The following is a 20647-nucleotide window of genomic DNA, read 5'->3' as shown; positions in this document are numbered from 1 at the left end:
CGATGATTATACTAAAAAACATAATTATATTTCATTTTGTATTATATCATACGAATCATCATTCTGACTACTTAAATATTTTACATCAAACCATTGAACAACTTTTATAAACATCTGACTCAACCTATCAACGTCCCTATGTATTATTTATTTAGAAAGATTGGCGAATTGATTATGGGTACATTAAAACCCGCCGCAATGTATAACTTCTCATGAGTGCCAACCAAGAACCGGAGCCAGAGAGAAGGAATCCCGTAGCGGTGGTGTCCCTGTCACGTGTCCTCACGTGATTGGATTTATTTGAAGCCAAGCAACCTCCGTCCGCCGCCCATCGTCCGCCGTGAAGCTCCTCCCTCATGTTTCCCACGTGATCCAATCACAACTCACCATTTCTCATTCACACACACATATATATATACACACACAGAGAGAGAACCCATATATCAACATACCTTAAATCTCTCTATCTATTCTACAATGGAGTGGAGAAGGGGTCCCGTTATCGGCCGGGGCTCCTCCGCCACCGTCTATCTCGCCACCACCGCCGCCGGAGATCTTTTTGCAGTCAAGTCTAGCGAGCTTTCCGCCTCTGTGTTCTTACAGAAAGAACAACGCTTTCTTTCCCGATTGAACTCACCCCATGTGATTTCATACATGGGTTTTGATGTTGATTATGATAACAACAAACCCAAGTATAATCTGTTCATGGAGTACGCTGCCGGCGGCACAATTTCCGACGTCATCAAGAACAATGGTGGGTCACTTGATGAATCTTTGATCCGATCTTATACCCGTCAAATCCTTCTCGGATTAAATCATCTTCACTCGAATCATTTGGTGCATTGCGATATTAAATGTGAAAATATCTTGGTGGGTGAAAATGGTGTCAAAATCGGCGATTTGGGTTGTGCTAAATTGGTGGAAAACGCCGTTTCTGAGTTTTCCGGTACAACGGTTTCCATGGCGCCGGAGGTCGAAGAACAAGACAATTTGGTGCATTGTGATATTAAATGTCAAAACATCTTGGTAGGTGAAAATGGTGTCAAGATCGGCGATTTGGGTTGTGCTAAATTGGTGGAGAACGCCACCTCCGAGTTCTCCGGTACACCGGTTTTCATGGCGCCGGAGGTTGCACGTGGCGAAGAACAAGGGTTTGCAGCTGATGTATGGGCTCTTGGGTGTGTAGTAATCGAAATGGCGACAGGATCTAACCCGTGGCCGGAAGTGAATGATCCGGTTTCTGCTTTGTACCGAATCGGGTTTTCCGGTGACTTACCGGCGTTCCCACGGTGGCTGTCGGCGGAAGCTACAGATTTCTTGACAAAATCGTTGAAAAGAGATGCTAAAGAGAGATGGACAACGGAACAACTTCTCCGACACCCATTTGTCGATAATTCGAACCCTGATTTTACAAAAGTTGAAGAATTTACGAAAAGTTCTCCGACGAGTATTTTGGATCAAGATTTTTGGAGTTCGTTGGAGGTGCCGGAATCTTCGCCGGCGGTGATACAAACGGTCAAGTTTTCCGGTGAATCTCCTGTGGACAGGATGAATCGATTGATTGAAGCTTCTACTTCAATGAATCCATCTTTACCCAATTGGGAAGATGATGGGAATTGGATCTTGATTAGAAGTAATGACACCGAAGAAGGTTTTAAGATGTCTGAATGGATTCAGTCGTATCTGTTTTCGAATTTTCGTGTAGGAAAAATGGGGGGTTTTGATTTATTGGTGATGGAAAATCATGTTGTTGAAGGTGGCAATCAAAGTGTCACAAATGGGTTTGTATATTTTGAAAACACAATTCATGATGATTATTTGCTCTCGGATGCACAATTATTTATTTACTTAATGGTAGAAGTTATTTGTTTACCTTTTAATAGTTTTATTAAGGGACAACATCTGAATCGTTAAGAGATGAATCTTGTTTGATAAAAAAAGTCTGTCTCTTACGATGGTGAGTTGCCCCGACCGGGTGGGTAATTCGTTCACCCGACCCGAACGGGTCCGGGGGATTCCCCACTAAAACGGGTCCTGGGGCTGGGGGATCTCCGGTAGACTCAGACTAAATGATACTATATATGGTAATTTGACCGGAGTTTTACCGAGTTTTGACCGGGAATTGTTAGAGATTTGACCGGGAACGGGATGATAATCCTCGTACCCGCCGGGGATCGGGGGACATTACTACATACCGGAACCGGGGTCGAGGATTACAAAACGCGCCCCAATCCCCTCCCCGTTGCCATGCTTATTGTTTCTTAATGGTTCTAAAACTCTTTTAATGATTTTGTATCATGGACCTCCCTTAATCATTCAGCACCCTAATTTCATTGTAAACAATTATCGAACACTTATATTTCATTTTGCACTATATCATGAGAGTATCTTAATCATTCTGACAACTTAATCATTTTGTACCAAACCATTCAGCAACTGTCAAACAACCCCTAAATCTCAGTGTCACAAAGCAAAATGGGTAACTTAAACTGTTACATTATTGTGCAAACTCTACCCCTTATCGTTGGTACAATTTAGGGACGACCCCAATTTTTTTTTCAAACGGTAGCACCATTTGACTATAAGAAGAAAAAAAAATTCAAACGGTGACACTGTTTGACTATAAAAAACAAATATACAATTTTTTTTTAAATGGTGGCACATTTTGATTAAGAAAATTACACTAACAGTATTCGAACTTGGGTTTGGAATGAAATAAAAGTCTTGCAAATCAACTCTACCAAATAAAACTTGTTCTCATTGTATTTTCAAAATACGTACGGTGACACACAAGATATTAATATGGTTGCACCTTTTACGAACCTAAAATTTTTACACTTCGACGAAGGAATAATACAACGGCACGTGCCACCTATATCACCAAAGTAGGTCCGTCCCTGATACAACTTGTTACTGTAATATCAAAATCGTATTGCATAAGGATCTAAACCCTAGTACTTAAAACAACGTTCTTAAGTAATAAATCATGTATTAGTAACGGGTGGAAAAATAACGAGTCCACAAATTCTCGAAAAAACTAATTGATATGCCCTTTAAGTTGTTTGTGTTTTGACTTCTGTAATACATCTGGACAATAATTTAACCACGTTAAGGGTTGTTTACTAAACGGTTATCTGAGTAAACATTTATCAAGTAACATTACATTACCTTACCAGATGAATATGATAAATACCAAGAATCTTACCCGGTAAGAGCAAAGTCAAGGACCGAGAGTCTTACCTGGTAAGTGAGAGAGACGACTCTTACCACGGTTAATGCTTACCGCGTAAATTGTTGCATACGATACCCTTTTGGTGGACTATAATGTTAAAAAAATAACTAAAAAAAAGAAATAATATAGAAAATAAATAACTAAAAAAATAACCAACAATAAAAAATAATTATTTTAATTAATTTTCTTATTTTAGTAAAACTTGTTGCAAATGGGATGATGGTGTTGGTGGGAACAATAACAAAATGGGTTCTAAATCTTGCACCTTCCATGCTCTCATATTGTATTCAATGTCAACTTTCTTTATTCAAATGGTTTTTGCCCCTTCCTTTTGTTTCCCATGCCCCCAAACCTCCACCCTACAATACAGATAAAAAACTATAACCACAAAGATGGTGTCTGATTGGTTTGAGCTTGAACTCTAAAGATCAAAAGTATCTGAAGATTTCAGATTCAAATCCAAAAGAAATAAAAATCCTCTTGTGACAACGGAGGTTCAAATGCGGCGACTTCAGGCTACCCGCAAAAGCATGTGGCTACACTAGATTAGTCGACTCGCATAGCAGGTTGGATATCTAGGTTAATAAAAAAAATTAAAAACAAATTCTTTTTATTATGTTATGTTTAAATAAAGTATTTTTGAAAGGCATGTTTAAATAGTAATAGAAGGGACTCGTGTATTGCAGCGAGATAAATCTTAATTTTAATGTTTGATTTTTATTCTTTGTCATTATCGATATAATACGATTTTATGTGGTTTTGAGAAAACGATAATGTTTTTATTTTTGGTTTAATAATATATTTTTTTATAAAGATAATAATTAAACATTCTGTTGGAATTCAATGATTATCTTAATTATATTTTAGATTTTATATATTTAAAATGGATGTTTATCATGTATTTGTTTATGTTTATCTGCAGTTAGTTACACGGATTTTAAAATGGAGCTTTAATAAGTTGTACTTATGCAAAATTACTTGTAATATTGAATTTTAAGTAATATGCATCAATAAACGGTACTTCATGCATAAAAAATGGTTTTTAAAAGTTTTTGTCAAATGCTTTATAATATGGTATAGATAATTTGAATTTTTAAATACCCCAATTGACATAATGTTTAGGTGTTTTAAAAAAATACATTTTTTAAACAGACATTTCCAAGATGCAGACACTTGAATGTTTTTCAAAACTGTAATTCAGTAAGAATGAAAATACATTTTAAAGGATTCGCCTGTAAAGTTGATTTGCTCACACGTTATCAAATCATTTTTCTTTCCATAACATTAAAAGGATTGTTTTCATTCTTTTTTGATGATTTGTTAAATGAATCAGACTTCTTTGATATTTCGAGTTCTAAGAGTAACCTTTCAAATGTGGTTTTGTGGATCACTCTGTATTTAATTTGGAAGCATCGATACAATCAGATCTTTTTAGATAAACAGAATGATCAACTTGACGGGTTCTTCACAATTTGGATAGCCTAACCCCAAAATATATAGTATATATATATATATATATATATAAATAACTATAAAAGTATAAATCGTGAATATTAAAAATATTTTTTCACGGTATATATAATATATAATAATATAATTAAGTAAAAAACTATTCAATATTGGACTTATTTCGAAGGTATTAACGAGACGATTATAATGGTGTAACTTGTTAAAATAAAAATGTATTTTTTAACCATGTTTTACTTGATATACGATTATGTATGTTAATTTGATAAATGTTTAAAATAAAACATTTAAAAGTAAATGACGTAAAGTAAATTAATTAATTAATTATAAGGGTATAAAGTGTAAATTTAAAATTATAATTTAAAAAAAATTGGTTGTGAGAGGGTGAGTATATGTGAAGGGGTGAGTGTATGTAAGGAGATGAGGGGGTGAAAAAGTGAAAAAATGAGTATAAAGGGTATTTTGGTCATTTAGAATTTTAAGATTTTAAGACTTTTGCTAAATTTGTTTAATAAGATAGTATAGATTAAGAAACTTTAATTTAACAAACGAGGATCTCCGTTCCCGTCCCCTTCCCAGGTTTAGCAAGGAATCTCCATCACCGACCAGTATGAATGAACCAGGTTCTCGAACATATTAATTCAAAACATATTAATTTCGTGAGACCCTTGAGACCATTTTTTTGCACTTGAAACTTCACAACAAAACGATGGAACGAACGCATGTGTTTAACCGAAATGAACAAGTTTGTAGAAAATTGGGTTTCTATATAAATCATTCCCTTAAAAAACTATAAAATAAGTCACTTTCTATATCATTAAGAGAGTGTTTGGTTAGAGGTATTAAACAATAATCAATAGAAATGAAAATTTAAAAAACTGTTTGGTTTTATATAATATAATGAGTTTGTTCCTTAATAAACCCAAAATTTCATTTCAAATTAAACTAGGAGGAATCCAGTTTTATTTCTTGCCATTTTCCATTCCTCAGTTTAAACCAAACACCCCCTAAACCATTACCAAACAATCATATATACGTGATTGAATAAGCTGTGCGTCTCATCAGCCAACACATAAACCATAAATATGCACACAGACATTGTTTAACAAAAATAAGCTAGCTTATTTTTTGAGTAGATATTTGAATGAACATAAACTAGTTTATTGAAATGTTAGTTGGAGCAGCTTATAAAGAGGTTTTTATCACTAATGCTAATTATGCCTCTCATTAATATTAACAACTGTTTATCGCTATTAGTTATAAATAATGTTAACAAACATTAATCAGTAATAAATAAAAACAAAAATTAATTGTTATTAATAAATTAATGCTAGTTGAACATTATTAATTGATTGTAATTATACATTAAATATTAATTATTTGAAATTATTATTAACCATATCAATTATTTTTATATTATTATTATTTAATATATTTAGTTATTAAAAAAGGAATATATAACCACAAAGGTGGTGCCTGATTAGTTTGAGTTTGGTTCCAAAGATCAAAAATACCTGGAGGTCCCATCATCCATGGCTCAAATCCAATGAGAAATAAAAATACCCTTGTGGCCACTGAGGTTCAAATGCGGTGACTTTGAGCTATCTGCAAAGCAAGTGGTTGCCTTGAGATTAGTCGGCTCGCATAACGGGTTGGATATCCAGGTTAATAAAAAAAATATAACAACTTTAATAATATTTTTATAAGTTACATAAAAATCAAAGTTATACTTATTTTTTTTCATAGATTATAGAATTGTGTTAAATAATTTTAATAAWRTATTTAATTTAATTATCAATTAAAGTTTTTAAAAAATTAATAATTAATTAAGATATTTGAAATTGACCAATTATATTTATATTTATATTATATGTAATGCTTATTTAAAATCACAAATTACTGTAGATTTTTTTCCTCTAAAATTTGTTTTAACAATCCAAAATTTATAATATATAATAATTAATTTAAATTTATTTTAATTAATATACTATATTTTTTTATTTTTTTATTATTATCTTGTTTATATTACTAAATTATATTATTAAATATTTGTTCAATTATATTATAAAATATTATAATTGATTAATCTTTCAAGATATCCTTTTTAGTCATTTAACATGTTTATCAATTAGTTTTTGTCAAACATGATTAATTTATCAGTCAGTTTATCAACTACAGTTAAGTTATCAGCTACCATCTAACTTATCAACCATCAAGTAACTTATCAACTAGTTTGCCAAATATAACCAGAGCAAATTGCATGAAAAAATAAAATACTTTAATTTGATTCATATTTTGAGTAACGTACATTTGAAACTTACATTTTGGTACCTCAGATGTAAAATTTTAAACATGTAAGTACCTGAGTAACTTGTTGAAGTATTAACCGGTTACCATGTTGATGTAATGTGGTATCTAACTCAATACTATTTGCTGAAGCATTAACCGAATAACACATCAGCATGGTAACCGGTTAATGCTTCAAACTGTTGCCCGTATACTTAAATGTATAAAACTTTACATCTTAAATATAAAAATGGAAGTTTTAAAAATACGTTACTTAAAATAGAAATTAAGTTAAAGTACGTCACTTCTTCATGCAATTTGCCCATATAACCAAACTAGAAAAAATATTCACTTAGGGGTTGTTTGCTTGCGGCTTAATTGTGCTTATTGGTCTATCTGGCTTAGTCGCACAACTCATTTGAGTTGTTTACTTACGGCTTATTCGCATATAACATGACTTAATCGCACATATAGAAATAGTGTGTTGTCCCCATTCATCCACAAAAATGACACCCTACCCCTTATTTAAAGCAACGTCTTTTTTCCAAATGAGACACCCCATCGTCAACCTCTTTATGATTTTTTGTTTTGATGTTCAAATAATTAATATTGGGGGTAAATAAGTCATTTTATGTTATTCAGACTGTTAGTTCAGACACTCATTTATCTAGACAAATAAATTTATTTATACAAGACTTGATACAAAATTTAGTAAACACGCCCCTTGGTTTATTTAATTATGGGCTTATTGGCCAGGCGTTTGTTACGCATGTTTAGCCCAAGTTCACGTTGGTAAAGAACCCTAGATTGGGTTGACATCGGGTTCAGCAAATTTTGGCCCAATCGGAACCGAAAGCGCCATCAGTGCTCTGATCGACCATAGCTGCTTGATTTTGAAGTAGGGACGGCGCGGCGGCGGTAACGGAGTTGATAAGGGGAAAATGGAGGCCACGACGTTCGGTTCTTCGCAGTTTACCACCGTCTCTGGTTCGCTCGGCTCACGGAGGTGGCCACTGAAATTAAACAGAAATATCATCAGTTTTAAATCTCCGACAAAAATTTCTGTCCGTGCCTCCGCTATTAGAGGCGATGATTCCGGTTCTTTCTGCATTCTCTCTGTTCAGTAGTGATTTTAATTTCGGACGCCATGTGAAACTGAATTTATATTCTGTATTTACCTGAATTTGCAGCTGTGACTCTGCTTGATTATGGTGCCGGTAATGTTCAAAGTATTAGAAATGCAATCCGTTACCTTGGTCTCGATATCAAAGATGTAAGCTCTCGGTTTCTGTATTTTCTTCCAATGGCATTTTGATCAACATGGCGCATATGAATAGACTAGCATGTTTCAGCTTGTAGGGGTAATCAAAATTTGTCGTTAGACAAATTTATATTTATAAAACCATATTCATGGAGGTTGTTTTTTCATTTGATCTGATTGTCATCCATATGATACAAACATTTCAACGACTTGTAATATCTTCATAGATAGAGGCCTCTGAAGTTGGCCAAACTTGTGCCGAAACGATTAAACCTAAGCGAATGAAGAACAACATGGTTGTAAATCAAAGACAGAATCGTTTATGAACTGAAAAGTTCTATGGAGGCTTTGAAATGTAATCTGATTTTGTAATTCTATTTTCTTCGAGCATATTTTGTGTTGCATTACTAAATTCTGATTGTACTTTTCTTTGTCCAGGTTCAAACACCAGAGGACATTCTCAATGCGGAACGCCTTATTTTTCCTGGGGTTGGAGCATTTGCTGCAATGATGGACGTGTTAAACAATAACGGGTGACTTCCATTTTTAGCATGCTTTGGTTATTTACCTTATGCTTGCAATATATACATTCAGGTGTACAATAAATGTAGAATGTTTTCATCCATGTTGTTCAATTATTAGAATACAAGTTATATAAAGTTGATGCCTCTTAGTGGCCTGCCATAACAATTTATAATGAATGTGGCTGAACTACAAAAAGCATGATCATCAAGGAAACAGGAAATGAATGTGGCTGAACTACAAAAAGCTAGGTAACTGATGGTCAGATGAGTTTACATAGGACAGAGGAGGGATAGCAGATTAGGTGAAAATAAGTATGCATATCTTCAAATGGTTCTATCTCTTTCAGTATAGGCATTGGCATTCATCACTTATTAGGTAGAAACAAAACTTTTGTCAAGTAGCGGGTTATGATGAAGTAAAGGTAGATTGCCAAGGAGTCACTTAGGAATTGTAGTAGACCGTCCACTTGTAAATATAATGTAGTACATGATGTTGGGGATTAAAACAGAGATGAAAATATTTGCCAGTTTATTCAATTTAATTAGGAATTACATCAACAAACACCAAGGTAAGCATTCTATTCAAGATTTGCCATGAACAACTCTACAGTTGATATAGACTACTCAAGGTGGCAGCAATCTAAAGAGCCTGTTTTGTTTAGGGAATGATTTCTCTAAAAAAGAACGGAATTCATTTTTTCATCCTTCAATCTTGATTGTGTTAGGATGGCTGAAGCACTTCGCACTTACATCGAGAATGATCGCCCATTTTTAGGCATTTGCCTTGGTATGCAGCTACTATTCGAGTCAAGTGAGGAAAAAGGGCAAGGTGGGTATTCGATATGTTTTACTTAACTCGGTCCCTTCAGTTTATATTTGGAACCTGTTGCTACATATTTTTGGTTGCTTGTTTCTTTTTGGATTTGAATAGATAATTATTATCATCCATGCAAATGGAACACATTATTGATCAAATTTTGTACCCATAAAACCGTTAACCTTTACATGCGAATTTAATGATGGGATATTTTTTGTTATATTTTCTTTCTTGTATGTATGTCTAGACAGATGCTTGACATTTTTCTATTGTACAAAGTTTAAAAAAATTAGGTTAACAGTGACAAATCTTGAAGTTTCGCTTTGGAGACCTTCCATGTTCTATTTTGTAACTTCTTATCTAGATGTCAAAACTGAACCAGCTGAACAAGTGTTACGAAAAATAATATAAAAAATTTCCATGTTTTATAAGCTCTAGTTTGCAATTATGTTCTATTAGTGGACTGAATATCATCATAATTGTTTCTAATTAATTGATGATTTGCTGCCTCAGTGAGAGGTCTTGGTTTGATTCCTGGGGTGGTTGGACGTTTTGATTCTTCAAATGGTTGCAGAGTTCCTCACATTGGCTGGAATGCTCTGCAAATTAAGCAAGATTCGGTTATTTTAGATGATATCGCGGACCGCCATGTATATTTTGTCCATTCATACCGTGCTGTTCCAGTATGTTTGCTTGTCTTATTCATCCTCTAAATCTGCCTTCTTTTTCACTTAAGCTCAATTAAAGTGCTTTACTTGATTTAATGTGTAGTCAGAAGAAAATGAAGAGTGGGTTTCATCCACATGTAACTACGGGATTGACTTCATATCATCCATTAGAAGGGGAAATGTACATGCTGTTCAATTTCACCCAGAGAAGAGTGGAGGCAAGTTCCTTGTTTGTGGTTATCTTTAGGAGATGTCATTCAACTCTTTATTTTTCTTGTTAGAAAAAATAATGTATGTTCACCAGTTCTAACTCAATGATCCTATCAAGAATTATGTTAAGCATTAGAAGCTCAGCATCTTCTTCTTTCTTGGGGTGATTTTTTCTCTTTATGACACTTGTACTTGACCACTGTTGAAATTTTCAGATGTTGGTCTTTCGATACTGCGGAAGTTCTTGTTACCAAGTTCCCAGACTAAGGTAGCCTTTAAGATTTTGAATTCGAAATTTGACCTGTCTTCAAATTATTTAACAATCTACACCATCATGTGAAGACAGAAGCCATTTCAAGGGAAGGCTACAAAGCTTGCCAAGAGGGTGAGTTGTTGGTTTATTAGTCAAAGTTACTATAACTGAAGCTATGAAATTGCAGTTGTTATGCTTTTCTTTGAACACTGTTGTTTTTGTAGCATATTTGAAATGATTTCGTACACAGTTTATTTTTATTTAATAATTTCTATAGATGACTAGTAGAGAGTATTGTAATATTTAACATTACCTATTTGCAGGTAATTGCTTGTCTTGATGTGAGAACAAATGATAATGGCGATCTTGTTGTAACCAAAGGAGATCAGTATGATGTGAGAGAGCAGACAAAAGAGAATGAGGTATGTTGAACAATATTGTGTTATCTAGACATCATAGATTCATACTATTGTGCTGTCTGTTCACTCTACATCTTCATTGAGAGTTCACTCAAACTTTGAATAGGTCATTCACAGTTGGAATTGTTATAAAAGGAACAAAGCATAGAACAGAAACAGGCCCACCTCAAACTTAAAGTAGGCATTGGGGGGAAAAATTAAATAGGTCTAGTTCTTTTTCTAGATTTATTGAAGTTTTACTTGTCTTGCTTTTTTAGAGATAAATTGATTAAATAATTCTTTATGCTCAAGTTCATTTAGTGAAAAAATTTCAATCGATAACATAGCTAGAATTATCTATCTCGGTTTCATTATCACAGGTGGCATTCAATTATTTCTTATTATTTGTAGGAAATTTCCAAGACCTCCTTTTTGGGATTGATCATATTTTCTATTGTTCTTTTTCTTAAGTTTTTCGTATCAAGATTCATATTCAAGGATGGTAATTATTTTAAAACAAAATAAAAAACACAAGTACACAACAATAACAATATAAAATGATTAAAAAATAAGTGAAACAAAGAACATGCAATTTAACAATAAATACAAATAAGACAGAGTAAGAAAGAAAAATAAAACCTCGAAAAATATTATGATGGAGAAATTATAGGATATGATCAAGTAATATACTAAACTTTTCAAACTTTGTTTTTTGTGTGTTCTCTTGACAATTATGTAGCATATTAGTAACAGTTGATCTTTTTGGAAAAACAAATAATAAAATTTAATACAAATCATTATTGATTTTAAATAACTAGTTGTGTACTCGCGCAATGCGGCGGGAGCCATAAATTTTAACGATTTTGAAGTTCCACTGGTTTTATAAGATAAGATTTAACGATGATATAGGTTACACTTGGTCTTTACATATTAATACAATTTGAATAAATAAGAGTTATGTTTCCAATTACAGACTATCGATGAAAAAAATTGTATGACAGTTTAAAATCCAATATATTTAAAATCCAACATATTTAAACGACTTCACAAATGTGTTCGATTTACMCCAAAACCAAAGAACCAAGAAACTTGAGTTTTAAGATAAACACTCAAAACCAATAAAGAAAACTACAAATTTGACATATCATAAGCCATGAAAAGACCAAAAAAGATGGGTTTTAGAATGAAATTTCAATGCTTATCCTCTTTCTTGTCCAGAAACTCAGATTAAGGTTGAATTAATACATGTATATATATATTTCAAAAAAACCCAAGAACATATTAATTCAGAACATATTATACAGTGCAATTTGGACAGCCTAACCCCAAAATATATAGTATATATATAAATAAATAACTATAAAAGTATAAATCGTAAATATTAAAAATATTTTTTCACAGTATATAATTAAGTMAAAAACTATTCAATATTGGACTYATTTCGAAGGTATTAACGAGACGATTATAATGGTGTAACTTGTTAAAATAAAAATGTATTTTTTAAACATGTTTTAATTGATATACGATTATGTATGTTAATTTGATAAAAGTTTAAAATGAAACATTTAAAAGTAAAGGACGTAAAAGAAATTAATTAACTAATTATAATTTTAAAAAAATCGGTTCAATGTGAGAGGGTGAGTGTATGTGAGAGAGGAGGGGGTGAAAAAGTGAAAAAGTGAAAAAGTGACGTAAGGGTAGTATAAAGGGTATCTTGGTCATTTAGTATTTTAAGACTTTAAGACTTTTGCTAAATTTGCTTAATAAGATAGTATAGATATATTAAATGCATCCTAAAAATCATCCCCTTATGCAATTGTCTTAATTGCCTAATGGTTAGGACGGCCATGAACAAAAACAAAAAGAAACTAAATAGATGATGCAATAACAAGCCAAAACGAAAAAAAACTTGCACTTGTTTCTTTGAAGTGATAACTTGCCAACATTATTCTGAATTATTAAAGTGCAAAGGTGAAAGTACTTTTAAAATGGGAAGCACATATTTCAGTTGAAGATAGTATGCTTGCTCTGCAAAAATTGTTTTTGTAACTTGTAAGCAAATTTATATTAAATAGTTGTAACAATGGTGTTATCTTTTATAGGTGAGGAACCTGGGTAAGCCAGTTGAACTTGCTGGACAGTACTACAAAGACGGAGCTGACGAGGTACTGCCTTTTCCTTACACATTAGTTTCATTGCAGGTATCTTCTAATAAACAACAATGCGTTGCAGATTAGCTTTTTGAATATTACTGGTTTTCGTGATTTCCCTTTGGGTGATTTGCCAATGTTGGAGGTATGTTCTTTTATTGTTCTACAACTTAAATAAATTCGCTTTGGCATCTTGCTATATATTTGATCTTATGTTTTCTAACACATTGATGGTTGTTTGTTTGATAGATATTGAGGCGCACATCAGAGAATGTTTTTGTACCACTAACAGTTGGTGGTGGTATCAGAGATTTCACTGATGGAAATGGCAGGTCTTGCTTGCATTTTTAGCAAACAATCAATTTGTCAGATGTGTCTGTATATGTTCTTGTGAGGAACTTAATTTATCAAGTGTTTATGTTCCCATAGGTATTATTCTAGTTTGGAAGTTGCTTCAGAATATTTCAGATCTGGTGCCGATAAGATTTCCATTGGGAGTGATGCTGTTTATGCAGCCGAAGAGTATCTAAAGACAGGAGTAAGAAACTAATTTTTATTCTGTAGATGCAATGTAGATGAATATGCCACATGCATAGTGATGTTTAACTTCCTAAACTTATGTTGTTTATCTGATTTTCCGTGGATCCTTTTTTACAGATAAAAACCGGAAATAGCAGCTTAGAACAAATTTCCAGAGTCTATGGGAATCAGGTGATTGTTTCCCTTTTCCCTTGGTTTTTTGCGTACACTCCATTTGTCTTGCATGCTATGTAGTCACAAAATCTGGTCAAGGAGCTCCTAGTCTGTAACCCTGTGAAACTGCAGCCGGTAATAAATTTGATTGAGAGCTATGTGTAGAAATAATTTCAGATATATCGCCTTTTACTTCATGGTAGAGTATGGGGCTGTTTGGTTGGTTTTCCATTGAGTTCTGTATAGATAAGCTTACTACATAAGCTACTATCAAAGTCATGTATAACTAACTGAATAAGCTGTGAATCCAATTAAGCTCATTAAGCTGCTAAATCACAGGCCCTATGTGTTTTCTTTTGATCAACCATGGGCATAAATTCAAGTTTCACATGTGCATTCGTAATGGATCCATCTTATACGTCATTTTAGATGGTTCTAATTGTGGGAGATAGTCCTCAACTAGGGGGGGGGGAACCTAAGTGATGATTGAATCTCGCAACTGCATGGTTTCATGTTCCATCCTCTAAATCCCCCTGAGCATGAACTGATGAATTCATCAAAAGCCCAAAACAGGAGGAAGGGAGTGGTTGAATCTTTACTACTCCCTCTGTCCCAAAATAAGTATCCACATTTATGTTTAAGTTTGTCCCAAAATCATCGACCACTTTAAAAATCATGAGGGAGAAATTCATTAATGGTAAAATCATCATTCAGTTACTTATAACTGTAATAATTACACATTCCTAAAACTGTGTTTTTTTATTGTGGACATTTATTTTGGAACGAAGGGAATATGCGGCTATGTCATTGTTCTTTTATTGTGTGTGTGTGTGTTTTTGGGGGGGGGGGGATATATATATTCTGAGTGTGTGCTCTAATGGTGTATTTATAGAGTTGCAAGGGTTGTGTTTTTGGGGGGGGGGGGGGCTTTAAGCAGTGGTATTGTTCTGATACATGCATACAATAATAGGTATCAGCATCCACATATATGTTGATTTGAGATTTTGCAGGCGGTGGTTGTCAGCATTGATCCTCGTAGACAATATCTGACCAGTCCTTATGAGGTTGGATTCAAGTCTGTTAAAGTAAGAAACTTGGGTAAGTAATTTTGGTGTTGTTTTTAATGTTTTTTATATTTTGTGCTTATATTCTTCTTCATATATGAACACGATCAGGGGCGGACCCAGAAAAGTTTCAAACGGTGGCACCATTTGTTCCAATGGGGTGAAAGCTATAGAAAATTTTCACAAAATCATAATGGATTAGTTGGTTGGTTGCATTTGCAAACGAAATGTCATGGGATCGGCCTTTGCTGCTTTTCTCCAAAATTCTTTTCTTCACAAAAGCTATAAAATAATATCTGAAAAATGGGTATATTGCTAAAAACAGGATCTGAACCCATGCTTCTTCGGGCAAGACACTTTAATCTGATGATTTAGACCAGCTCAGTCACCACAAACTTCTGTTGTAATTTAGTCTTCAAAATCATAGGGGCACACAACAAAGTATTACGGTGGCACCCTTTAGAAACATAGTTTTTCCACTACACTGGAAACATGAAAGCGGTGGCACATGCCACCATACGCCCCCAGATAGGCCCTCCTGAACATGATAGTTTATGAGAAGAGCCTGATATTGTTCTCCACACATCCTTACATTTGTTTTCAGCTTTCCACTGTCTATAGAAGGCATGTTAAATGTCGACTCACGAATAAACTGTTGTCTCTGCCCCAAAATAAGTGTCCACATTTCTATTTTTGTTTGTTGCAAAATATGTGTTTACTTTCAAAATACATTTCCAATTCTATCCTTGATTAAGACGCTCAAATATTCAAAAGTTGATGAGATCGAAAAATTCTTAAAAATGTATGCTTTTTCACTGTGGACATTTATTTTGATGGAAGGAGTATCAATTAATCATCCAACTCTTTTTAAGTAGTGATAATGATTATTTTTGCTAACCAAATATAAGCCGCGAGTTTGCGATCTTGTTTCAGTATTTATTATATCTCTTTTATACGCTGGATGGTAGTATCTGCTACTTAACTAATCCATGTGTCGAATTGTTATTCACCCTAACATGAGGCTTTATCCAAAATTAAGACAAATTTCAGTAAAACCTGAAGTTCATTGCTAAGATCTCTTATGTATTAGTTGTTACTTTTTCCAGGACCAAATGGTGAAGAGTATGCGTGGTATCAGTGCACAGTAAGTCTTTTTTTGTGTGTGTGTGTGTTAAAGGGCACTGTTAGGGGTCGTTTATCAAACGCTTACTGGGATAGTGTTTATGGACAAGAGTCACCACTCTCACCTTATCGGGTGACATTCTTCACCATCACAATGGATTGTTGGTAAGCGTCTATTTCCTGATGAGCACTTACTGGGTAAGATTCTTGGTTCTTGGCCATGCTCATCTGGTAAGATAAGTCGCAATCGTCAAGCACTTATCCACTAAGCGTCTGGTAAACAGTCCCTAAGTTTTCCTTCCTTCACATTAGATTTTACTTGAAACCCATGTTAAACATTTTAACTTATTTTTTGGCTGAGAGGGTCTCGATGTTTTACATGATAGTTATAAAAAAGGCTTTCGTTCACGCCTCATGCAACATCTCACACTGCAACTTATGGAATACATTACTCGTTCTCAAACTTAAAAGGCACTACCAAACACGTGGAAAATTTTGAATCTTTTAATTCTGCTTTGTTCAAATTATGTGTTTTTACGTAGTATGGAAAAACTGTCACTAGAGAAATATTTAGTTATCGTCTTTGGCAACTGAAATAGGTGAAGGGTGGACGAGAGGGTCGTCCTATTGGTGCTTACGAGCTTGCTAAAGCCGTTGAAGAACTGGGAGCTGGAGAAATCTTGCTGAACTGCATCGACTGTGATGGTAATTATAACTTATTACCACTAAAACACGAATAACAGGGGAAAGTAACAGATAATTGTCTTGAACTGTTCAAAATATCAGAGATTCATGGTAGGTTTTTGGGACTGGTTAGTAATGTATTATAATGGGTGACTTCAGGTCAAGGAAAAGGGTTCGATATAGATCTGATAAAGCTGATCTCGGATGCTGTGAGTATTCCTGTTATCGCAAGTAGTGGTGCAGGAACGGTTGAACACTTCTCCGAGGTTTTCTCCCAAACGAATGCTTCCGCAGCTCTTGCTGCTGGCATTTTCCACCGGAAAGAGGTATCATCCCTCACAATTATCCTAGCATCCAATATATATATATATATATATTATGTGTGTGTATGTATATATCTATATCTATATAGGTTCAGGTGACAGCCACAAAGAATTTGAGAACTGTGAGAACGTGTACATTCATTAATGCATATACACTAACAAAATATGTATTTCGTCATTGAGTATATTCATCAATACATATTTACTATGTATACAAAGTATATATGCATCAATGCATATACTCACTGAAATTCATTTGTGTATATGCATAAATGAGTATATGGGTTCCCATGGTTCTCAAGTTTTTTGTGGTTCTCACAGCAACCGTCCCTATATATTATTGAAGTATGTAATATTTATATAAGGCAAATATTCATGCACGCTCTGCACCGTTGGTCAGGTTTGAACCCTGGCCTTGACCTCCTACAGGTTGGGCTAGGCCCTACCTGGGTACCGTTGGGCCAATGACCCTATGGTTAGCTTTCAATATTTGCTGCTTCTTTTTTGCTACTTTCAGTTCCTCACTCTCATGCTGCATACTCATACTATCTGCAATGTAATGATATTTATCGACTACGAGGCCCTAATTCAACCACACAAATATATCGACTACGAGGGTCAATGCTATGTTTAGCAAACTAGTCATGTTTGGTAAAAACTAGCTAATAAACTAGTCACGCTTGGTAAAAACTAGTTGATAAGGTAGATTACAATGTAAAATTACTTCAAAGGATATGTTGAAAAATTAAATAGAAAAATAAAAAGGCCTATAATTGGAAAAAGAAAAGCGTAAAAAGCCTTTGGAGGTTATTGAAACGCTGATTGAAGCAGGTTTTCAAAACGTTAGCTTATGACTTAACCAAACGCATATTTTTCAATAAAATAGCCAAACGCCAAACATGGCTGAAAGTTCTGCTTCTCATAGGGATGTGAATGAGCTGAGTCTAGTCGAGTAGTAGGTTATTCGAGCTCGGCTCGAAAAACTAATATTAGGAACTCGAGGTCGATTAACTTTTTCAAAGTTGGGCTCTCGCTCGATTTTTTTTTATGTTTGAGTTTGAACTTGGGATCGATTGACTCGTTTATTTACTCTAGCTCGATATTTTTTATAATTTGTAAACATATAAATATGTTTGGCTCAAAAAAGTGTATGCTCGGCTCGGCTCGACTCGTAAAGTTTAATGGAGTTTTCGAACGAGTCGAGTCTAGTCGAGTCGAACATTGATGTTATGGAGCTTGACTCGTTAAGTTAAACAAGCTTTATTTGGTGTTCGAGATCAAGTCGAGCTCGAGTAGGTCGTTGAAAGTTGGACTCGTTTACACCCCTAGTTCTACGTATAAACTACGCTAACGTCGTTTGTTTACAGGTACCCATTCAATCCGTAAAAGATCACTTGTTAAAGGAAGACATCGAAGTGAGGATGTAACACTATTTTACCTTTGTGAATCCCTTTTGGAACCAAATGGGACGTTGTAACCACTGTGATCATGTGTCATAAGTAACATTCAACCTCTTTCCTTTGCGAAAACCGAAAACCGGTAAAGTCTCGTTCGTGTTTTATGTATGATAACATTAACAAATTCTCTAAATTAGAGAAAATGTAGATTTTGGTGATATTTGTGTTCCAACATATTTTCTAACCTCTTCCCTAAAAAAAGAGAACGACTTTTCAAGATTTTTTATTAACCTGGATATTCAACCTGCTATGCGAGCCGTCTAATTCCCAGGACGACCACCTGTTTTGCGGGTAGCTCGGAGTCATCGCATTTGAACGTTGAACCTCTATGGCCACAAGGGGATTTTTAAATCTCCTTGGATTTGAATCTGAGACCTCCACACACTTTTGAGCTAATTAGGCACCAACTTTGTCGTTTTTTTTTTTAAGGTTTAGGGCAAATTGCATGAAAAAGTAATGTATTTTAACTTGATTTTAATGTACTTTAACTTGGTACCTAAGATGTAAAGTTTTAAATATTTAGTTATCCGTGTAACCGGTTGAAGACTAATTTTAGATTAAAAAAAAAGAGACTAATTTTAGATTAAAAAATCCATATCATTGACCACGTCAACAAATAGTAGTGAGTTGAATACCACATCATTCGCCACATCAGCATGATAACCGGTTACTCGGGTACTTAAATGGTTAAACTTTACATCTTGGTACTAAAATGAAAGTTTTGAAAGTACGTTACCCAAAATAAAAATTAAATTAAACTACGTTACGCTTTCATACAATTTATTTATTTATCATTAGTTTATATAAAGTTTTATTTAAAAAGGGTGTAGAAAGAATTGAATTTTTAATTATTTATCATTAGTTTATATTTTAAAAGGGTATTTTGATGATAATTTTTTTTAATTATTTATCATTAGTTTATATAAAGTTCTGCAAGTCGTCTTCCTCTTAGATTTGGGTAAAACTTCATGGCAGTATGCATTTCTCTTACTTGGTCATGAAAGTAGTAGAACATTTTGGTAATCATTCATCTTGAAGGTATACATATATGCATATAAATAACTTGTAAGCAATTTGTCTGATATGCATATGTGCATAATATGCACAAGCACGTAAAAACCAAGAAACAACTTCAATTAATTGTATGCATATTTTCATACCGTCCATATGAATGATTACCAGAGTGTCCCTTATTTTTTTTCTTTCATATCTTTCAAGTTTTCCTTTTACCCCTCCCCCCTCTTGTGTGTGTGTGTATATATATATATATATATATATATATAGGTTGGTTATTATACAACCCTTGACATTTGTGCAACATATACAACCCAATCTCAACCGTCCATTTCATTTGATGAATATGTGATTTCATAGAAGTTTTGATTATTTCCAAATATAAAGTATTAATCATAATTAATGAACTCTATTCATATTCCATAAATATTCAAATCATAATAAATGAACTCCCATCATTTATATAAATATCTCAATTAATTGGGTTGCAAGGGTTGTACAAATGCACAAGGTTGTAAAAGAAATATACCATATATATATATGGAAGTGTTCAAACGAGAACCCCCGTGATTTGGAACAACCTATTAACCTCATATTGCGATAACAAAAAAATTAAAAGATTTTTAACAATTCAAAAAAATTTGAGAGACAAAAGGGTAATATTGGAATTTAAAGTGATAAAATTTTAAAAACACAGATCACACTAAACCCAATAATATGGATAACATAATGGGCTATTATGGTTATCACTTATTTTAACACGATTTAGTATGATATGGGTGTGATAATCACAAGGATTCTGCTCGGCTAGGGTTAACTTAGGAAATCAACTGCCGATTTAGTGTGATATGAGTATGATAATCATGTGATATCACCATCATAACAGCGCACTTGATTTGATCATGGTTTCGATCGGTTAGGGTTAGAGAATCACACATTTCTCACAACGATTACTCATGGTTTTGATAGGTTAGGATTAGGCAATCACATATTTATCACAACAATTACGGGAGAAATCCACTAA

General features: G+C 33.8%; 2 protein-coding genes across 2 annotated transcripts; both read left to right on the top strand.

The window, feature by feature from the left end:
- Nucleotides 1–477: 477 nt before the first annotated feature.
- LOC112504454 (mitogen-activated protein kinase kinase kinase 18) lies at nt 478–4575 on the top strand. The gene is made up of 3 exons (XM_025108395.1): nt 478–874; nt 1031–1781; nt 4566–4575. Exons 1-3 carry the CDS (start codon nt 478–480, stop codon nt 4573–4575), a joined length of 1158 nt encoding a protein of 385 aa, XP_024964163.1.
- A 3307-nt stretch (nt 4576–7882) lies between these two features.
- Nucleotides 7883–18769, top strand: LOC112504455 (imidazole glycerol phosphate synthase hisHF, chloroplastic). Its single transcript, XM_025108396.1, has 19 exons — nt 7883–8083; nt 8176–8258; nt 8685–8779; nt 9496–9599; nt 10101–10270; nt 10359–10473; nt 10681–10733; nt 10812–10850; nt 11042–11140; nt 13219–13281; nt 13349–13411; nt 13516–13598; nt 13696–13804; nt 13924–13977; nt 14970–15057; nt 16130–16167; nt 16745–16850; nt 16989–17155; nt 18520–18769. The coding sequence occupies exons 1-19, from the start codon at nt 7927–7929 to the stop codon at nt 18577–18579; spliced, it is 1746 nt and encodes a 581-aa protein (XP_024964164.1). The 5' UTR covers nt 7883–7926; the 3' UTR covers nt 18580–18769.
- Nucleotides 18770–20647: the final 1878 nt, after the last annotated feature.

This window comes from Cynara cardunculus, unplaced genomic scaffold (genome assembly GCF_001531365.2).
Source record: "Cynara cardunculus var. scolymus isolate 2C unplaced genomic scaffold, CcrdV1 Un_Scaffold_5655, whole genome shotgun sequence".
Lineage (NCBI taxonomy): Eukaryota > Viridiplantae > Streptophyta > Magnoliopsida > Asterales > Asteraceae > Cynara > Cynara cardunculus.
Note: the sequence above shows the minus strand (reverse complement) of the source record. Positions and strands in the feature narration are given on the sequence as shown.

Excerpts from the sequence above, each read along its gene's own strand:
- LOC112504454 (XM_025108395.1), top strand. The coding sequence starts at position 478 with ATGGAGTGGAGAAGGGGTCCCGTTATCGGCCGGGGCTCCTCCGCCACC. Across the intron at positions 875-1,030 it reads ATGTGAAAATATCTTGGTGG|GTGAAAATGGTGTCAAGATC; the intron begins GTGAAAATGGTG and ends ACATCTTGGTAG.
- LOC112504455 (XM_025108396.1), top strand. The coding sequence starts at position 7,927 with ATGGAGGCCACGACGTTCGGTTCTTCGCAGTTTACCACCGTCTCTGGT. Across the intron at positions 9,600-10,100 it reads AAGTGAGGAAAAAGGGCAAG|TGAGAGGTCTTGGTTTGATT; the intron begins GTGGGTATTCGA and ends TTGCTGCCTCAG. Across the intron at positions 16,851-16,988 it reads GAACTGCATCGACTGTGATG|GTCAAGGAAAAGGGTTCGAT; the intron begins GTAATTATAACT and ends GGGTGACTTCAG.